This window comes from Emericellopsis cladophorae (genome assembly GCF_022114955.1).
Source record: "Emericellopsis cladophorae strain MUM 19.33 chromosome Unknown NODE_31_length_266811_cov_117_018179, whole genome shotgun sequence".
Lineage (NCBI taxonomy): Eukaryota > Fungi > Ascomycota > Sordariomycetes > Hypocreales > Bionectriaceae > Emericellopsis > Emericellopsis cladophorae.
In genome coordinates this window covers 169,251-183,272 of record NW_026250956.1, presented here as the reverse complement: position 1 = coordinate 183,272, position 14,022 = coordinate 169,251, and the positions used below count along the sequence as shown (strand labels likewise).

Below are 14,022 nucleotides of genomic sequence, written 5' to 3'. Positions count from 1 at the left end.
TCTCTCAAGTACCTACTTGGGGGATGATGCGTCTCTAGAACCCAGTATGCTTCGTTCGTCTCGGCAATGTCTTGTCCCTCCCAGACGACTCGTACATGTCTGGAGATCTTCTCGAGCTTTGGGGGGCGAGGGAATGACTGCACGTTCATAGTTGGTTTTGAAGACATGTTTCTGATGAAAATTCTCAGCATTGGATGAGGAGTTTGGGCGTGATCACAGGAGTTTGGCAGAAATTATTCTGTTACTGTTATAAGGAAAGTGTCAATATGTTCGGAAAGTCATGAATCATCGTGCATTCACCACGATAGCCGACTGAAATGCCTCACAACGGTTTGTCTATACTCTCTTACTGCTTTTCAATGAAGACAACCATTGACATGCATTGTTAGTAGATGATCAGTGACACAAACATGAATAGACACTTATCAAGATGGGAACGTATAGGGTAAGTGAAAACCAATGTGGCTGACGATCGTGAGCATGGTGGCTGTGGCACCTCATTTTTGGCGCTGATGATAGTTGCGTCATCCGTGTGGCGTCTATCGCATCCCACCATATTCCCCATCCTCCTCCCCACTGGCACCTACCTACAATCCCCATCTTCAACAATCGACTTCACCTCATCGAGAATCGCTCGCGACATCACTACCAGCCTCCTCAAGTCGCCTGCATCCGTCAGATCGCGACTTCACAGAGACCCGCCAACCCTTCGCCTCCAACACCCCTCCTATCCAGCCACAATGTCGAACCGTCAAATGGCTCGCGACATGAACGTCGAGTTCCAGGCCCGCTTCCAAGCGAAGCAAGCCCGTCGCGAAGCCCAAAAGGCGGCCAAACAGGACCCAGTTCTCAAGAAACAGATTCAAGAACTCCTCAAAAAGGGCGAGACGCAGAAGGCCTACCAGAAGGCCAAGATGTTGCTCAGCAAGCAGGCGCTTGCTAGCCAGATGGACCAGATCGCCGACATGGCAGAGCTGAACGCCAGCCAGATCCAAGCGAACAACGCCATGAACAAGATGACGCACATGATGGGTCAGAGTTCGAAGGTGATGAATGTGGCGCAGAAGAATGCCAACCCGGAAAAGGTCAGTGGCCGGCGAACAGACACCAAGCTTCGACAGACCACTAATAGATGCAGACTCTCCTCACTCTTGAGCAGTTCAAGAACCAGAACGAGGAGTACGCCATGAGCAACAACATCTACTCGGACGCCATGACGCAGTCCACCTCGGCTCAGGTTCCCGAAGATGCTGTACAGGAGCTCCTGGGCAAGCTGGCCGACGACGCGGGCTTGGAGCTAAGTAAGGAGCTGAACCAGGCGACTCCCGCGAATGCAGAGCCAGCCGGCGCGGAACCGACTGCCGAGGAGGAGGATAAGCTGCAGCAGAGATTGCGCGCTCTGAGGGCATAGACATCATTTTCTGGGACAACGGCGTTCAGCGGGTAGGCGTATGGGTTTGAATGGATTGGATCGCACAGCACATTGCAGGAATGATTGCGTATAACGTTTGTGTATGTGAATGATTACAGCATGGTCATGTTCGCATAGGCATTTACTGGAAATGCCGCATGACTTATCGAAGCGGCCAGCCATTCGTGACTTTCAACATGATGGACTGGGCAGTGGTGGAAGAACAACACCGGGATATTTCTTCATTGATCTCGACAGACCCTTTACATGTACAGACTCGCCACTGCAGTGATGTCTCTCTTGATCATCTCCTGCGCGGTCTGCATCTTCTGGTACAGCTCAGGATCACCCACAATTCTCGCTGCATTCTTCACCTCGCGACAAGTCTCGTCCAGTCGTGTGATTGTGCGCACAATTGTACCCTCCAAGACATCCGTCAAGCCGGTGATGTTCTTGAAGGACATGCCTCTCGCCCATTCGTAGACAACCTCCATGATGCCAAAGCGCGGACGCGAGACAAAGTCGTTGCTATCCTCTGTGGACTGGATCACTTGCAGCCTCGTCTGGACATCATTGACCTTTTCGGAAATAGCGATGATGGTCTGCCTTCCCTTTTCAAGATTGCCGGTGAGAACGGGTTCAACGTCTGTCTTTTCTTGGAAGACAAAGGCGGACAGCAACGCGGCGATTTCAGCCGGCTCAAACTCCGCCAGTACGTTGTCGAGGATCAGCTCTGTCAGGACTAGCTCATCACCAGAGTGAATCTCGCAAGCAACCTTGCCCTTGAGCTGTATACGTGTCGCGTCGTCAATAAATCCTAGTTCTTTCAGCACCTGGACACGCTGCTCGTAATCGGGCAGCAGCTGCAGATTCTGGTCAGAGAGCGACTGCTTGAGCTGAGAAATGTGCTCCTTGATGAGCCACTGGTCGTGACACATGGCGTAGTGGCGGAGGAAGGCCTGGCAGCGAATGGAGGGCGAGTTCATGATCTTGTCCACCAACGCGACTCTCTTTTCCATCAACTCTTGCAGTGCCATGCTCTTGATCTTGCCAAAATCCATCTCGTCCCAGCGATCGTCCCACGAGCTGCACAGATCCATCAACCTCCTTTCGGCATTATCTCTAACTTCGCCTCCCTGGAAGATGAAGGGCAAAATGTCCTTGGCCACCCAGCGTGTTAGACACTCGACGTCGCTCATAGGGACATGCAGCGTCTTGGTGTTGAGCTGTCGCTTGGTTTGCGGCAGCTTGTGGAACATCTTGCGGAAGCCCGGTAGGAAGGGCAGACTGTCCGTCCCGTCGCGACGCTCCCGGTTCGGCCTCACAGCGCAGACATGAAGAGTTGGGTCCTCGGTAGTGCCTTTCATGCTGGCCCCATCATGCAGAAGAATACCAACAGTGCGAATACCATCCCAGTTGAAGACGATGAGGCGCTGCTGCTGGAACATTCTCCGTCCGATGGGAATGCTCAGCAAGCCTTTGTATAGCTCAAAAGTCAGCTGCTTCAAGTCCTGGGCGGCTTGGTGACAGTCGTCCATGTGCTCGTCGCAGATCTTGCACGGGTCACGCTTGACCTTGGCCAAGTCAGCCTGGGCCAACTTCACATCCTTCTCATGCTCGGGCAGCAACTGTTGCGTAGCATGTTCCGAGAAACTTCGCTTGATCATCTCCTCAATCTTGAGAGCTTCTACGCGCAGCAGGTTGAGGATCATGTTGTAGGTCAGCCTGAACTGTGACCGCAACTTGGACGGTTCGCCCAGAATCATGTTTCTTAAGTCAGAGACGGGCGGCGCATCGTCACCTCCCGGAGGTACAATGATGACGGAGCCGACAGTATCGAGGCCACGTCGACCGGCTCGACCAGCCATCTGGGTGTATTCGCCTGGAAGTAAGTTGCGGAATGAATGTCCGTCGTGCTTCCTGTATCCGGAGAAGACGACTGTCCTCGTGGGTAAGTTCAGTCCCATGGCAAATGTCTCTGTTGCGAAGAGCACCTTGACTAGAGTCTCTGCAAACAAGATCTCCACAATCTCCTTCACTATGGGCAACAGTCCACCATGGTGAACGGCGATACCACGACCCAGGAGATCTCTCAGCCTGATAATTTGAGGCAACACCCTGTCCTCGGGTTTCAAACGAGCAACTGAACGCTCAATGATCATGTGTATGTGGCTCTTCTCCTTGGCTGTGCAGAAGTCCTGGTTGCTCAGCGCGTCCGCGTTCTCCTCGCAACGCTTCTTGGAGAAGACAAAGATACATGCTGGCAAAAGGTTCTGTTTCCGCAGAAACTGAACGAGATGTACCCAAAGATTCTTATCCTGCGCAGCAGATGTGAAGCCACCCTGTCGCCCGGTGCGGCCCATATGGCCTGGTGCATGGCTGGCTCGGGGGGGACCGCCGCCTCCTCGGCCACGCTGGTTACCGCCTCTCTGCTGTTGGCCACCCCGTCCCCCACGTTGTTGCGGACCTCCTCTTTGCGGACCGCCTCGCTGCCCACCCCTCGGGTTGCCACCACGCGTAGCGACAGTCTGCTGGTTGGTATCCTTATCCTTGCTCTGAATAGCGTGATGGGCGTCCTTCCAACCCTTCTCAATAAACTTCTTCTCGTGGTCGACGATCTTGTGGATGTCCTTGTTGGCCCACAAATAGTGCTCGAGCGGCACTGGACGTTTCGGTGTCGTTATAACGTAAATATCCTTCTGCTTTGTTCGTCCCACCCACGATGCGAACTCATACGTATTGGGCACCGTGGCTGACAGCAAGATCAAGGATATATGCTCCGGCAACATAATGATGACCTCTTCCCAAACAACACCTCTTTCGTAGTCGTTCACATAATGCACCTCGTCAAAGATGACAAACTCGACATCACGGATGAGATCAGCACCTCTGTACAGCATACTCCTCAGAATCTCCGTGGTCATAATCAGGCAGCTAGCCTCGGGATTGATCTGCACATCACCCGTGAGAATACCCACCTCGTCGAAAGTCTGCCGGAAGTCGCGAAACTTCTGGTTGCTCAGGGCCTTGATCGGCGAGGTATAGATGGCCTTGGTCATGTGTCTTGCCGCCAACGCAATGGCATACTCTGCCACCACTGTTTTACCAGCTGATGTATGTGCTGCCACGAACACAGAGTCGCCGCTTTCAAGATGATAGACGGCTTCTTTCTGGAAAGTGTCGAGTTCGAATGGCCATTCACGTGCCATGTCCGGAACAAGCTCACGGAAGTTGGGCATGGAATGTTTGATATCCACCATATGCGCCCACTCCCTCCCGGCTTTTCTAGCGCTAGAGGCGGCGAGAACGCCATGGGGTTCAAGTGAAGGGAACTCATTGGGTAAGATGCCGTCAATGTCGTCGTCTTCGTCCTCGGCATCTTGCTTGTCGCCGCTGGGCGTGCCCGTCTCCGAATCGTCCCTGCTCTCATTCAAGTCGTCAAGAGCCTCGGGATCTTCTTCGAGCACTTCCTTCACAGCGTCTGCGTCACCTTGGTCCAACTTCTTTCTCGAAAAGTCGATGCCTCTGTCGAACCCCGGTGGTATCGATAGTAGACCGCCCTCAGCTCCAAACTGAATAACCCTGTCGAGCTTGCTTTTGCCGTCGTTGCTTTCGCCAGTAGCACCGCCACTGTGAATCTGATCCTCTAAAGCGGCCGTCGCTTCGATGCCCTCTAAACCACCAGGCGCAAAGGGGAAGAAGCCAGCCGCACCCCGGACAAACTCAGCTCGGCTGGCAGGCTTGCGAGAGAAAGAGGTTGAGCTCTTGGCCGTGGCACCTGAAGCGGGGACCGTGACGTTGCGATAGCCTGTGACTCGACCTTCCAGCCCATGTCGCTGGAATCTAGTGACAGTCCGACTCTGCGTCGGGGCAAGCTTGAACAGCGATGAATAGTCTGTCTCATGGTCCCATCGCTGCTGTAATTTGTTGAGCCATTCTTCCGAGAATTCTGTCGACGGCGAGAGAAACGTCTCCTCCAGCCGCTGTTTGAGCTGCTCAGGATCCTGCGAGGATGTGGGCGCCGGTCGTGGGCCGTTCTCGAGAGACTGCTCCTCAAGAAGGAGATCGTCTATGGACCCCATCTCGTCCGGCCGCAGAACAACCAAATACCTGTCTTGCGGCAAAGTTGAAGTTGTGGGAAGGCGAGCGTAATGGTGAGTTGAGGTTCAGAAGTGAAAGGCTGCCCCACCATGAGTTGAGGTTCACTTGAGGTTCTGGGTTTTACCACAGTGGAAGTACTAGTGACGTATTCTAGTACGTAAGGTACTTGTCGCTCTTCTACAACTTCCACACAATCCTACAAAGATCTTGTGTTTCATCACCGTGAAAATGTCACTTTCTCTCGGGAAAATGTCTCACTCACATCAGTAACACCAATCAATCATGATTCATCACACTCCTCAGGGAGTCTGTTTCCCACTTGGCCTCTACCGCGACTCAGAGACATGTATGTCGCGATATGTCAAAGGAGAATGCACAAGCCTGGGCCAACTCCTTAGTAAACAATGCCTCCCGATCGAAAAGATTATCGTCGGGGCCGTAATCGTCCGTACCGGTAAGATGGGAGTGGCAAGATCCTGTTACAGAAAAGGGCAGCCCTTCGCTGTCGGGTTGGTTGGGCACATCGACTCTCGTTGATGGCGACTGGTGGGCATGAAAAGCCTGATAAGGCAGAGACTCCAGTTCACATCTGGTCCAGATGTGGCCTGGCAAAGCCCTTTGACACATGACATTGAGAACACGTCGGTAAGCCACAGTAGACATGGGCGGATGTTGATGTGCGTACATGGCAGTGGAATACAAATACAGGTCCCATCCTTTCCCGTCTATATGAAAAAAAAAAGAAAAAATAACAGACTGGTATGCCTGAACTACTAATAGCTTTCCGTTTCGCCATATATTCTTCTTCACTCAAACCTCTTCATTACCCTTCGACTTCCTTCCTCTCTTACACGCGAAGCAGCTTGGCGGCGTGGTCTTCGATCAGCTGCTCTGTGGGGAACGACATCTCCTCGAGCCCCTGGGCGTAAGGAGTAGGCACCTCAGCACCAGTGACACGCTGGGCAGGCGCGTCAAGGTAGTCAAAAGCGTACTCCATCGAAAGGGCCAGAATCTCAGCCGACACACCGAACATGGGGTAGCCAGACTCGACAACCATGAGGCGGTGGGTCTTCTTGATGGACTGGATGATGGTCTCGACATCGAGAGGCTTGACAGAACGCAGGTTGATGACCTCAGCCTCCACGCCGTACTTCTTCTTCAGGCCCTCAGCCGCAACTAGGGCCTGGCCAACGCAGCGGGAAAGAGACACAATGGTCAAGTCCTTGCCGGCACGCTCAATCTTGGCCTTGCCAAAGGGAATGACAAAGTCGTCCTTCTGCGCAGCCTCGGACATGGGGAATGACTGGCCGTACATGAGCTCGTTCTCGAGGACGCAGACGGGGTTGGGGTCACGGATGGCGGCCTTGAGGAGACCCTTGGCGTCCTCGGCGCTCCAGGGCGAGACGACCTTGAGGCCCGGAATGCTTCCGTACCAGGCAGAGTAGTCCTGCGAGTGCTGGGCAGCGACACCGGCAGCGAAACCGTTGGGACCGCGGAAGGTGATGTTGCAAGGCTGGATACCGCCCGACATGTAGAGGGTCTTGGCGGCCGAGTTGACGATCTGGTCGATGGCCTGCATGGCGAAGTTGAAGGTCATGAACTCGCACTGCTATGGTTAGACAATCTGTTCCTGGCGGCGCTGATAAGGTCCACACGTACCACAGGGTGCAGGCCACTGAGAGCGGCACCAACAGCTAGACCAGTGAAGCCAGACTCGGTGATGGGGGTGTCAATGACACGCTTCTCACCGAAGCGATCCAAGAGACCCTTTGTGACCTTATAGGCACCATTGTACTGCGCAACCTCCTCACCCAGGATGAAGACCTTGGGGTTGGCCTCGAGCTCCTCAGCAAGAGCCTCGTTCAGCGCATCACGGACGGTGTACTCCTTGACGCCGGAGCCATCGGCGTACGCGCGGGTCTGCGAGGCGCCGTAGTAGGCGTTGCGTGCGAGGGCAGCGCGCGAAACCTGGGCCAGCGTCGAGGTCGAAGGGGCGATGGGAGCGCGAGGAGCGGCGGCCCGAGTGAGGCGCGCGGCCGGTCGGAGGATGCGGGACATGCTGCGAGAGGAGCGTCAATCGAACGCAGCGGCGGGTCTAGAGGAGGTAGGAGTAGACAGATGAGGGGATTGACGATGAGGTTGAGGATGGAAAGGTCCTGTCTGGCTGGCGTTTGTCGCTCGCCGTCGTGCTGGGAGGGAATTTCCGGAGGACGGGCAGGGCAGGGTCGGAGCTTCGTGATTGGCGCTCTCAACTTTTTTTCTTGGGGGCCCGTGCGTGGAGCTTAGGGGCCTTGGGCGCTGAAGCTGCCTGGTGCTAGTGGAGGAGCGCCCTGTACGATGTCGGTTGAATTCCGGCTGAGAATTGTTGGGATATCTACGAGCAGCAGCCGTCTTCGCTTTGGTTATCTGGATTTCATGAAGATGGACCGTAAAGTCGGTGTATTACTGGTACAGAGACGGCATTATTGATGCCCATAGAGACGACGCTGGACCAGCTAGTCCTCGTCGGTGCATTATTTGTCTCTCACTCTCTGCTGGAGCAGGCAAGATGCAAGATGGCTGCTTATCGATAGCCATAATCCAGACAGAGCTTCACGCATTCAGGGGCTCCGATTGCGGTTGAGAGACCAAGCAGTAATTAACGACAGACAGACAAATGCATTACTCGGATAATTAGCTGATTTTACAGAAAAGAGGTAATTATCATTGATTAAAGTATGTATGCTGCAAGCCGTCTAAACAAGCTCATGTCTCATCCGCTCTAAATCATGCAACCCTTTTCCCAATCCTTTTCCTTTTAACTTAGTTCCCTAGACCTCTTACTCGGGCTTGCGGCCAACCATCAGGTACATGGGAGTGAAAAGGTTCTCCTTGCCACCAGCAACAAGGCAGTCGGCAGCCCACGCCAGGCTGTCGGCAGTCTTCTTGGTGCCAGCAGGCGCCAGCCTCAAGGTCTCCATCAGGCCGGCGAAGCTGTGGGCCACGGCACGGCCAACGTGTGTCATGCGGAAGATGGTGAAGACATCGAACACGGACTGGATGTACTTCATTTCGCCAGACAAAGGCCAGTACCAGGGGAAAGGGTCATCGCGGATAGCCATGTCCTCGTTGCGCAGCAGCTCGAAACCGGCAGCCTTCATGGCGTCCAGGGCCTCCTCAATCTTGCACATGTTGGAGATGCCGTCACCCTGCTCGATGCCGAGGCGGATCTCGCGGTGGTGCAGATTGTCGTTGTCGTACTGGTCGGTCATGAGCCACTCGTACACACCAAAGGTGCCCCCAGGCTTGAGCACGCGGTAGATCTCGCTGTAGATGCCCTCCAGAGTGGGGGCGTGGACAGTGGCCTCGATGGCGTACACGGCGTCGAAGCTGTTGTCGGGGAACGACATCTGCATGAAGTCGCCCTTGACGTACTTGAGCTGGTTTGACAGACCCTCTTTGTGGGCGTAGTGCGTCGCACGCTCAATCTGGTAGTCATTGTTGTTCAGACCGGTGATGTGAGCGCCAGAGAACTTGGCAATCTCACGGGCAGGCCCACCGACACCGCAGCCAACGTCCAGCACGCGCATGCCTTCCTGGATGCCAATGGCGTGGGCGAGGTAGTGCTCGTGGCGGGCGATGGCCTGGTGGAAGGGCTCGCCGTAGGCGAAGCGGCAGAAGTGGAAGGACTGGCCCCAGCCATACTCGTAAAGATCGGTCGCCAGGTTGTAGTATTGCCTGGTCAAGGTGGCGTACTGGGCTTGACGTTCCTATCGAGGCGAGTTAGCGCATACCCCTCCATCTGGCGGTCTGGGACGACTCACAGCACGAGTCTCAGCAGTCTCGTCGGCAGCGCCCTTGTTATCCCAGTGCTTGAAGTACTCGTCGACGGCAGCACCCTTGGCAGAGGCGCCCTTGGAAAACATGGCAGCGATGCCGCCCCTGGCCTGGGCCGACTTGCCGTGGAGGGCCTTGTTGAAATCGGCATCGCGCTGGTGATTCTCCTTCTCGAGGTTGGACATTGTGGAGGAAGCCATGATGACTGCGGAGATATAAAGTGGTGCAGTTGATGCAAAAAGAGGGAGAATGGGGTGGTGAGAGTTGTTGGTACTCAATGGCACTGTGAGGAAGCTACCCGGACTTTTTATCTACTGCCTCTCTTGCAACCTTGGAATTAACACCAATTTCAGACAACCCCTTCTGGCCCCTGGATCTCGTTCGATCTTAGGACTCTGCCGAGACACTAATACCTAAGTAGTTTAGTGCCTGCCAACTTCGCCTCTTTGCAGCAGGCGGTCAAAATGTACACGAATACGAACGCGAATCAGGCTGCATCGTTTTCATGTGAACGCGCTGCCCCCACCACTGCACGATGCACTGTGGAAATTGAGTGGTGGAACACTGGAATGCCCCGAATCTACAATTTTCCATAGCCTTATCGATAAGACATGATCATCCGGGGACTGCTGAGTAATCACCAAAGGACGTCAGTCATTGTGAAGTCTTTGGGCACGCCACATTTGCGCAAGACTTTCTGTCGCCAACATTAGCATCAGCGCGCCGACGAGATGCCGCCTCAAATCAAGCAAGATCTGAATCGCTCAGGATGGGAGTCGACCGACTTTCCATCCGTGTGTGAGAACTGTCTTCCAGACAATCCATACGTGAAGATGTTGAAGGAAGACTATGGCGCAGAATGCAAATTGGTAGGTGTTCCCTGTCTGCCGGTCCGATGACATATTTGCTAACAAGCCAGTGCACACGACCATTCACAGTATTCGGGTGGAACGCGACGCGCTCCGCCGGTCGCAAGCAACGAACCAATATTTGCCTAACATGCGCCCGCCTCAAGAACTGCTGCCAGTGCTGCATGCTCGATCTCTCCTTCGGCCTTCCCATTGCCATCCGTGACGCAGCTCTCAAGATGGTCGCGCCAGGCCCACAGTCCGAGATCAACCGCGAATACTTTGCCCAAAACAACGAGAAGCTTATCGAGGACGGCCAAGGAACGGAGGAATACGAGAAGACCGATGATAAGGCACGAGAGCTATTGCGGAAGCTGGCCCAGAGCAAACCCTATTTCAAAAAGGGACGCGCCGTGGACGAAGCCGACATTGCTGCCGAGAGGAGCGGTGATGTTGCTGTGGGGGCGGGCATGGGTGGACCAGGTCCGATCCGAACACGAGACAGCCGCGCAGCCGCAGCTGCGGGTGCGAAAACGACAATGTCGGGGAGGAGTCGACAAGCGTTCCCCAGCGCGGCGCAGCTCCCGCCGACGCCTCGCGATTACATGCCCCCGGCCGATCCCAAGATCATGTCACTGTTCGTCACGGGAGTGGAGGACGACTTGCCGGAGCACAAGATCCGAGACTTCTTCAAGGCCTTTGGCAAGATCAAGAGCTTGGTCTGCTCCCACATGTCGCATTGCGCATTCATCAACTATGAGACACGTGAAGCGGCCGAGAAGGCGGCGGCAGCATGTCAGGGACGGGCCGTCATTGCTGGGTGCCCCCTCCGAATACGATGGGGCCAGCCCAAAGCTATTGGCAACATGGACAAGCAGGAGCGCGCACAGATGCTAGGTGATGCAAGGGTACAATCCAGGGCAAGGCAGGGCGGCCAACAAAAAGCGATTGAGGGGGGTTCATCGTCGTCACAAGCGAATGCCGTCCAGAGTACGGTGGCCGCGCCGCCGGGCGCAGAAGATACACCGCAATATGCGAGTCTGGCTGGAGACTAGGCCGCAACAGAGTGAAGCATGGCGCAGGGCGTTTGGGTTACATAGAGTATTTGCAGCATGGCAACGTTTCGCCTTTGAAATATGGGATGTGTCTCTATCCGAGATTATGGCATGGGTATCGTGATAGTGTACATGTTATACAAGCACAGGTGGACTACTGAGATTTGCAGCACCCGGTGCCCCCATTTTGGCCCTTTCCAGCCGTTTTGATGCTCTCGTTGTCGCCTCGCTCGGTGTCCTTGTGTATCCGAAGTTCTGCTGGTCAGCCTTCTGCAACGTGCCCATTTCCTGGAGAGGAACCTACTGTAGCTGTTCTCGTCGTCCTCGGTCTGCTTGCCTTGCACGATGTTCTGCCTCAATATCTGCGCCACAGACTCGGCATGAGCAACAGCGTCCTGGAGTTCGCTTGGTTCGGAGATGGTCGACCGCTGGCGGAATTCGTTGCGGATTTGTGTCTGGGCTGCCGAGAGCACGGGCGCATCGCCTGCTGTTGTGAGCTGCGGGAGTCTATGACGGTTGGCGCTTGTTCGTACCTTGAAAGGCGATGCGAGCGGCGCGCATCAAATTTCTGTAGGCAGCGAGGGACATGGCGCTGGTGTGAAGGTGCTGGATTGATAGAGTACTCAGAGGCCAAGTTTGTAATGCTGGAAAAGTTGTCGTCGGCCATTAAGTTAACTTGCGTCAAGTTAACTAATCGTATTATTCTGGCCTACCCTGTACAATTGGTTCTGCGTGCACATGAACGGAACATATTAATAAAGGCAGTAATACTACAGCCACATGATGCTAGACAATATTGAAGATTGGCGATCCGGAAATCACTGATAAAAACACCTAATTAAGGAGACATTTCTGACATGATTTGGTTGATTAGCGTCTAAGCCCTCCTCGCGCTCAAAATCCAGTTGAGCCAACTTTACAGTGACACACAATAACAACATTGAACCACTTCTGCGACGGGACAATAGGAGGCACAAAATCCACGCTGAGAATGTCTTTCTGGGCCTGCGTCGAAATGATCACAAGCTCAATAAAGACGTGCAGCCTCCCATTCTTCCGATGCTCATCACCCACGGCATCGCCGTATTACACTGTCGCAAAGATCTCAATAGCATTCGCGTCCTAGGAAATGCCTGGCAACTCGTGCAGCACGGGATGACACGTGTTGTTAGGAGCGCCGTGGTTGAGGATGGATAAGGGTGTGGTGAGGTCGCCCCAGCCCTCAAGGATCTCGTTCTGCACTACGCCAGGCTCAAGCTCCTTCACCGGTGGTCACATCAAGGTGAAAAGCGGCGACGCATCCGTTGACAGGCACCCATTTGCCCATGGATTTGGCGTTCACATCCAGCCCGATCACGTTGGCTCCGTCAATGGCGGGCTTGAGGGTCTTGAGGACGCCCTCTGGCCCGAGATGGCTCTCGTGGCGCGTGAGCAAGTCGAGGGCAGAGTCGAGTTTGCAACTCCTTCCAAAATCGGCACGCGAGCCTTACAGGAAAGACACACCTGGCTCAGGTTTCTCCCGTGAAACATCAATTCAAGTTCTTTGACAAGCGAGTATAGATGACGCTGTGGGCCGGCTTCTGGGATACACAGATTGTCCTTGCGCACGGAGCTGCGATTTGCGGCCAAGAGCTCGAGCTAGCCAGAATTCTGGCAGTTGTCGGACTTTGGGTCATTTTGAATGGATATCGTTCTATCGTTGAAATAACAGAGAACGCCCTTAATATCTGGTCAACTTCGCTCGTCAACACATGTATTCGATGTGACTCCTAATGGAAGCAGGATGCAAGTAACATTATGTCGAGGACATGTACTTATTTGATATTGAATCATCAGAATGAACTATCTTACAATGAATAGCGGGATATTAATTTAAGTAACAATATTATGTACGAGATTAGGTGAATGTGCTAGGCTTTCCTAGCCCTTCGTTCGTGGAAGTATCACCAAGTGCTCAGTATATTTATTGTGTCGTGTCACTCGTGTGTTACTTTCTTCCACGCGCGTACGAAACCAACCTGCATTCCCTGAGCTGATCATCCCATCAACATGCATCTAGGCCTTCTCGAAGCCAAGAACAAGGCCGCCGCGGCCCTGACCCGTATTCTCGAACAAATGGTATCCAGCATGCCTATATTGGCGGCTATGCAGTCAACGGATTGGGCCAAGATCGCCAGACCGACGATATTGACATCTTGACTGATATCGAACAACAAGAACATGAAACCAGCGCTCCAAAACTTGGTTCAGCTTCTATTGGATGCTGATGCAAGATTCTCTTTAGAGACCTACAAGCTCACCTTCACACACGATACACATCGCATTCCTGTTGAAACTCTACCGACAGGGCAATTGGGTCTTCCTCGCCAGATCAAGATAACCCAACACTGAATCGGTGAAGGTAAGTGTTGACTTGGCTATCTCTGGGCAAGAGTATTGACCAAGTACTAATCGCATAGCCATGATACCCATCCTGCGACCCGATATTCTGGTTCTCACGAAAATCAAACGCTGTGTTCACTACATCGGTTCCACTAGACCAATATCTGCCCTAAAGTTTGAGTTTGACCTTTCTGATATCGTCTTTATACTGCGTTGGCTCAAGTCACATGGCCAGACGGTTGATTTCGACGCCTATGATACCCCTGACGAGAACAGAGGGCGTCTGTATGCTGCACTGAAAGACCTTGCAGACTACTGGCAGGATGATGCCTACAGAGATGAGATGGGGTTACTCCAAGCTACACTGTCACAAAAGGACAGGGAAATACTGAAAGTTTAAAGTAAACTA

The 14,022-nt window shown here is 53.8% G+C and overlaps 6 protein-coding genes across 6 annotated transcripts; 2 read left to right on the top strand and 4 right to left on the bottom strand.

The window, feature by feature from the left end:
* Nucleotides 1-740: 740 nt before the first annotated feature.
* Nucleotides 741-1,411, top strand: J7T54_000173 (charged multivesicular body protein 1; the record flags this gene model as incomplete). Its single annotated transcript, XM_051507431.1, has 2 exons — nucleotides 741-1,085; nucleotides 1,139-1,411. The coding sequence occupies 2 exons, from the start codon at nucleotides 741-743 to the stop codon at nucleotides 1,409-1,411; spliced, it is 618 nt and encodes a 205-aa protein (XP_051361389.1).
* Nucleotides 1,412-1,674: 263 nt separating this feature from the next.
* On the bottom strand, nucleotides 1,675-5,493 carry J7T54_000172 (putative ATP-dependent RNA helicase-like protein; the record flags this gene model as incomplete). Its single annotated transcript, XM_051507430.1, has 1 exon — nucleotides 1,675-5,493. One exon carries the CDS (start codon nucleotides 5,491-5,493, stop codon nucleotides 1,675-1,677), a length of 3,819 nt encoding a protein of 1,272 aa, XP_051361388.1.
* An 866-nt stretch (nucleotides 5,494-6,359) lies between these two features.
* On the bottom strand, nucleotides 6,360-7,570 carry J7T54_000171 (Pyruvate dehydrogenase E1 component subunit beta-like protein; the record flags this gene model as incomplete). Its single annotated transcript, XM_051507428.1, has 2 exons — nucleotides 6,360-7,118; nucleotides 7,172-7,570. The coding sequence occupies 2 exons, from the start codon at nucleotides 7,568-7,570 to the stop codon at nucleotides 6,360-6,362; spliced, it is 1,158 nt and encodes a 385-aa protein (XP_051361387.1).
* Nucleotides 7,571-8,331: 761 nt separating this feature from the next.
* J7T54_000170 (sterol 24-C-methyltransferase) lies at nucleotides 8,332-9,528 on the bottom strand (the record flags this gene model as incomplete). Its single annotated transcript, XM_051507427.1, has 2 exons — nucleotides 8,332-9,261; nucleotides 9,316-9,528. The coding sequence occupies 2 exons, from the start codon at nucleotides 9,526-9,528 to the stop codon at nucleotides 8,332-8,334; spliced, it is 1,143 nt and encodes a 380-aa protein (XP_051361386.1).
* A 531-nt stretch (nucleotides 9,529-10,059) lies between these two features.
* On the top strand, nucleotides 10,060-11,231 carry J7T54_000169 (pre-mRNA splicing factor slt11; the record flags this gene model as incomplete). Its single annotated transcript, XM_051507426.1, has 2 exons — nucleotides 10,060-10,197; nucleotides 10,248-11,231. 2 exons carry the CDS (start codon nucleotides 10,060-10,062, stop codon nucleotides 11,229-11,231), a joined length of 1,122 nt encoding a protein of 373 aa, XP_051361385.1.
* Nucleotides 11,232-11,385: 154 nt separating this feature from the next.
* J7T54_000168 (Mitochondrial zinc maintenance protein-like protein) lies at nucleotides 11,386-11,819 on the bottom strand (the record flags this gene model as incomplete). Its single annotated transcript, XM_051507425.1, has 3 exons — nucleotides 11,386-11,486; nucleotides 11,536-11,715; nucleotides 11,765-11,819. The coding sequence occupies 3 exons, from the start codon at nucleotides 11,817-11,819 to the stop codon at nucleotides 11,386-11,388; spliced, it is 336 nt and encodes a 111-aa protein (XP_051361384.1).
* Between the last annotated feature and the right edge of the window lie 2,203 nt (nucleotides 11,820-14,022).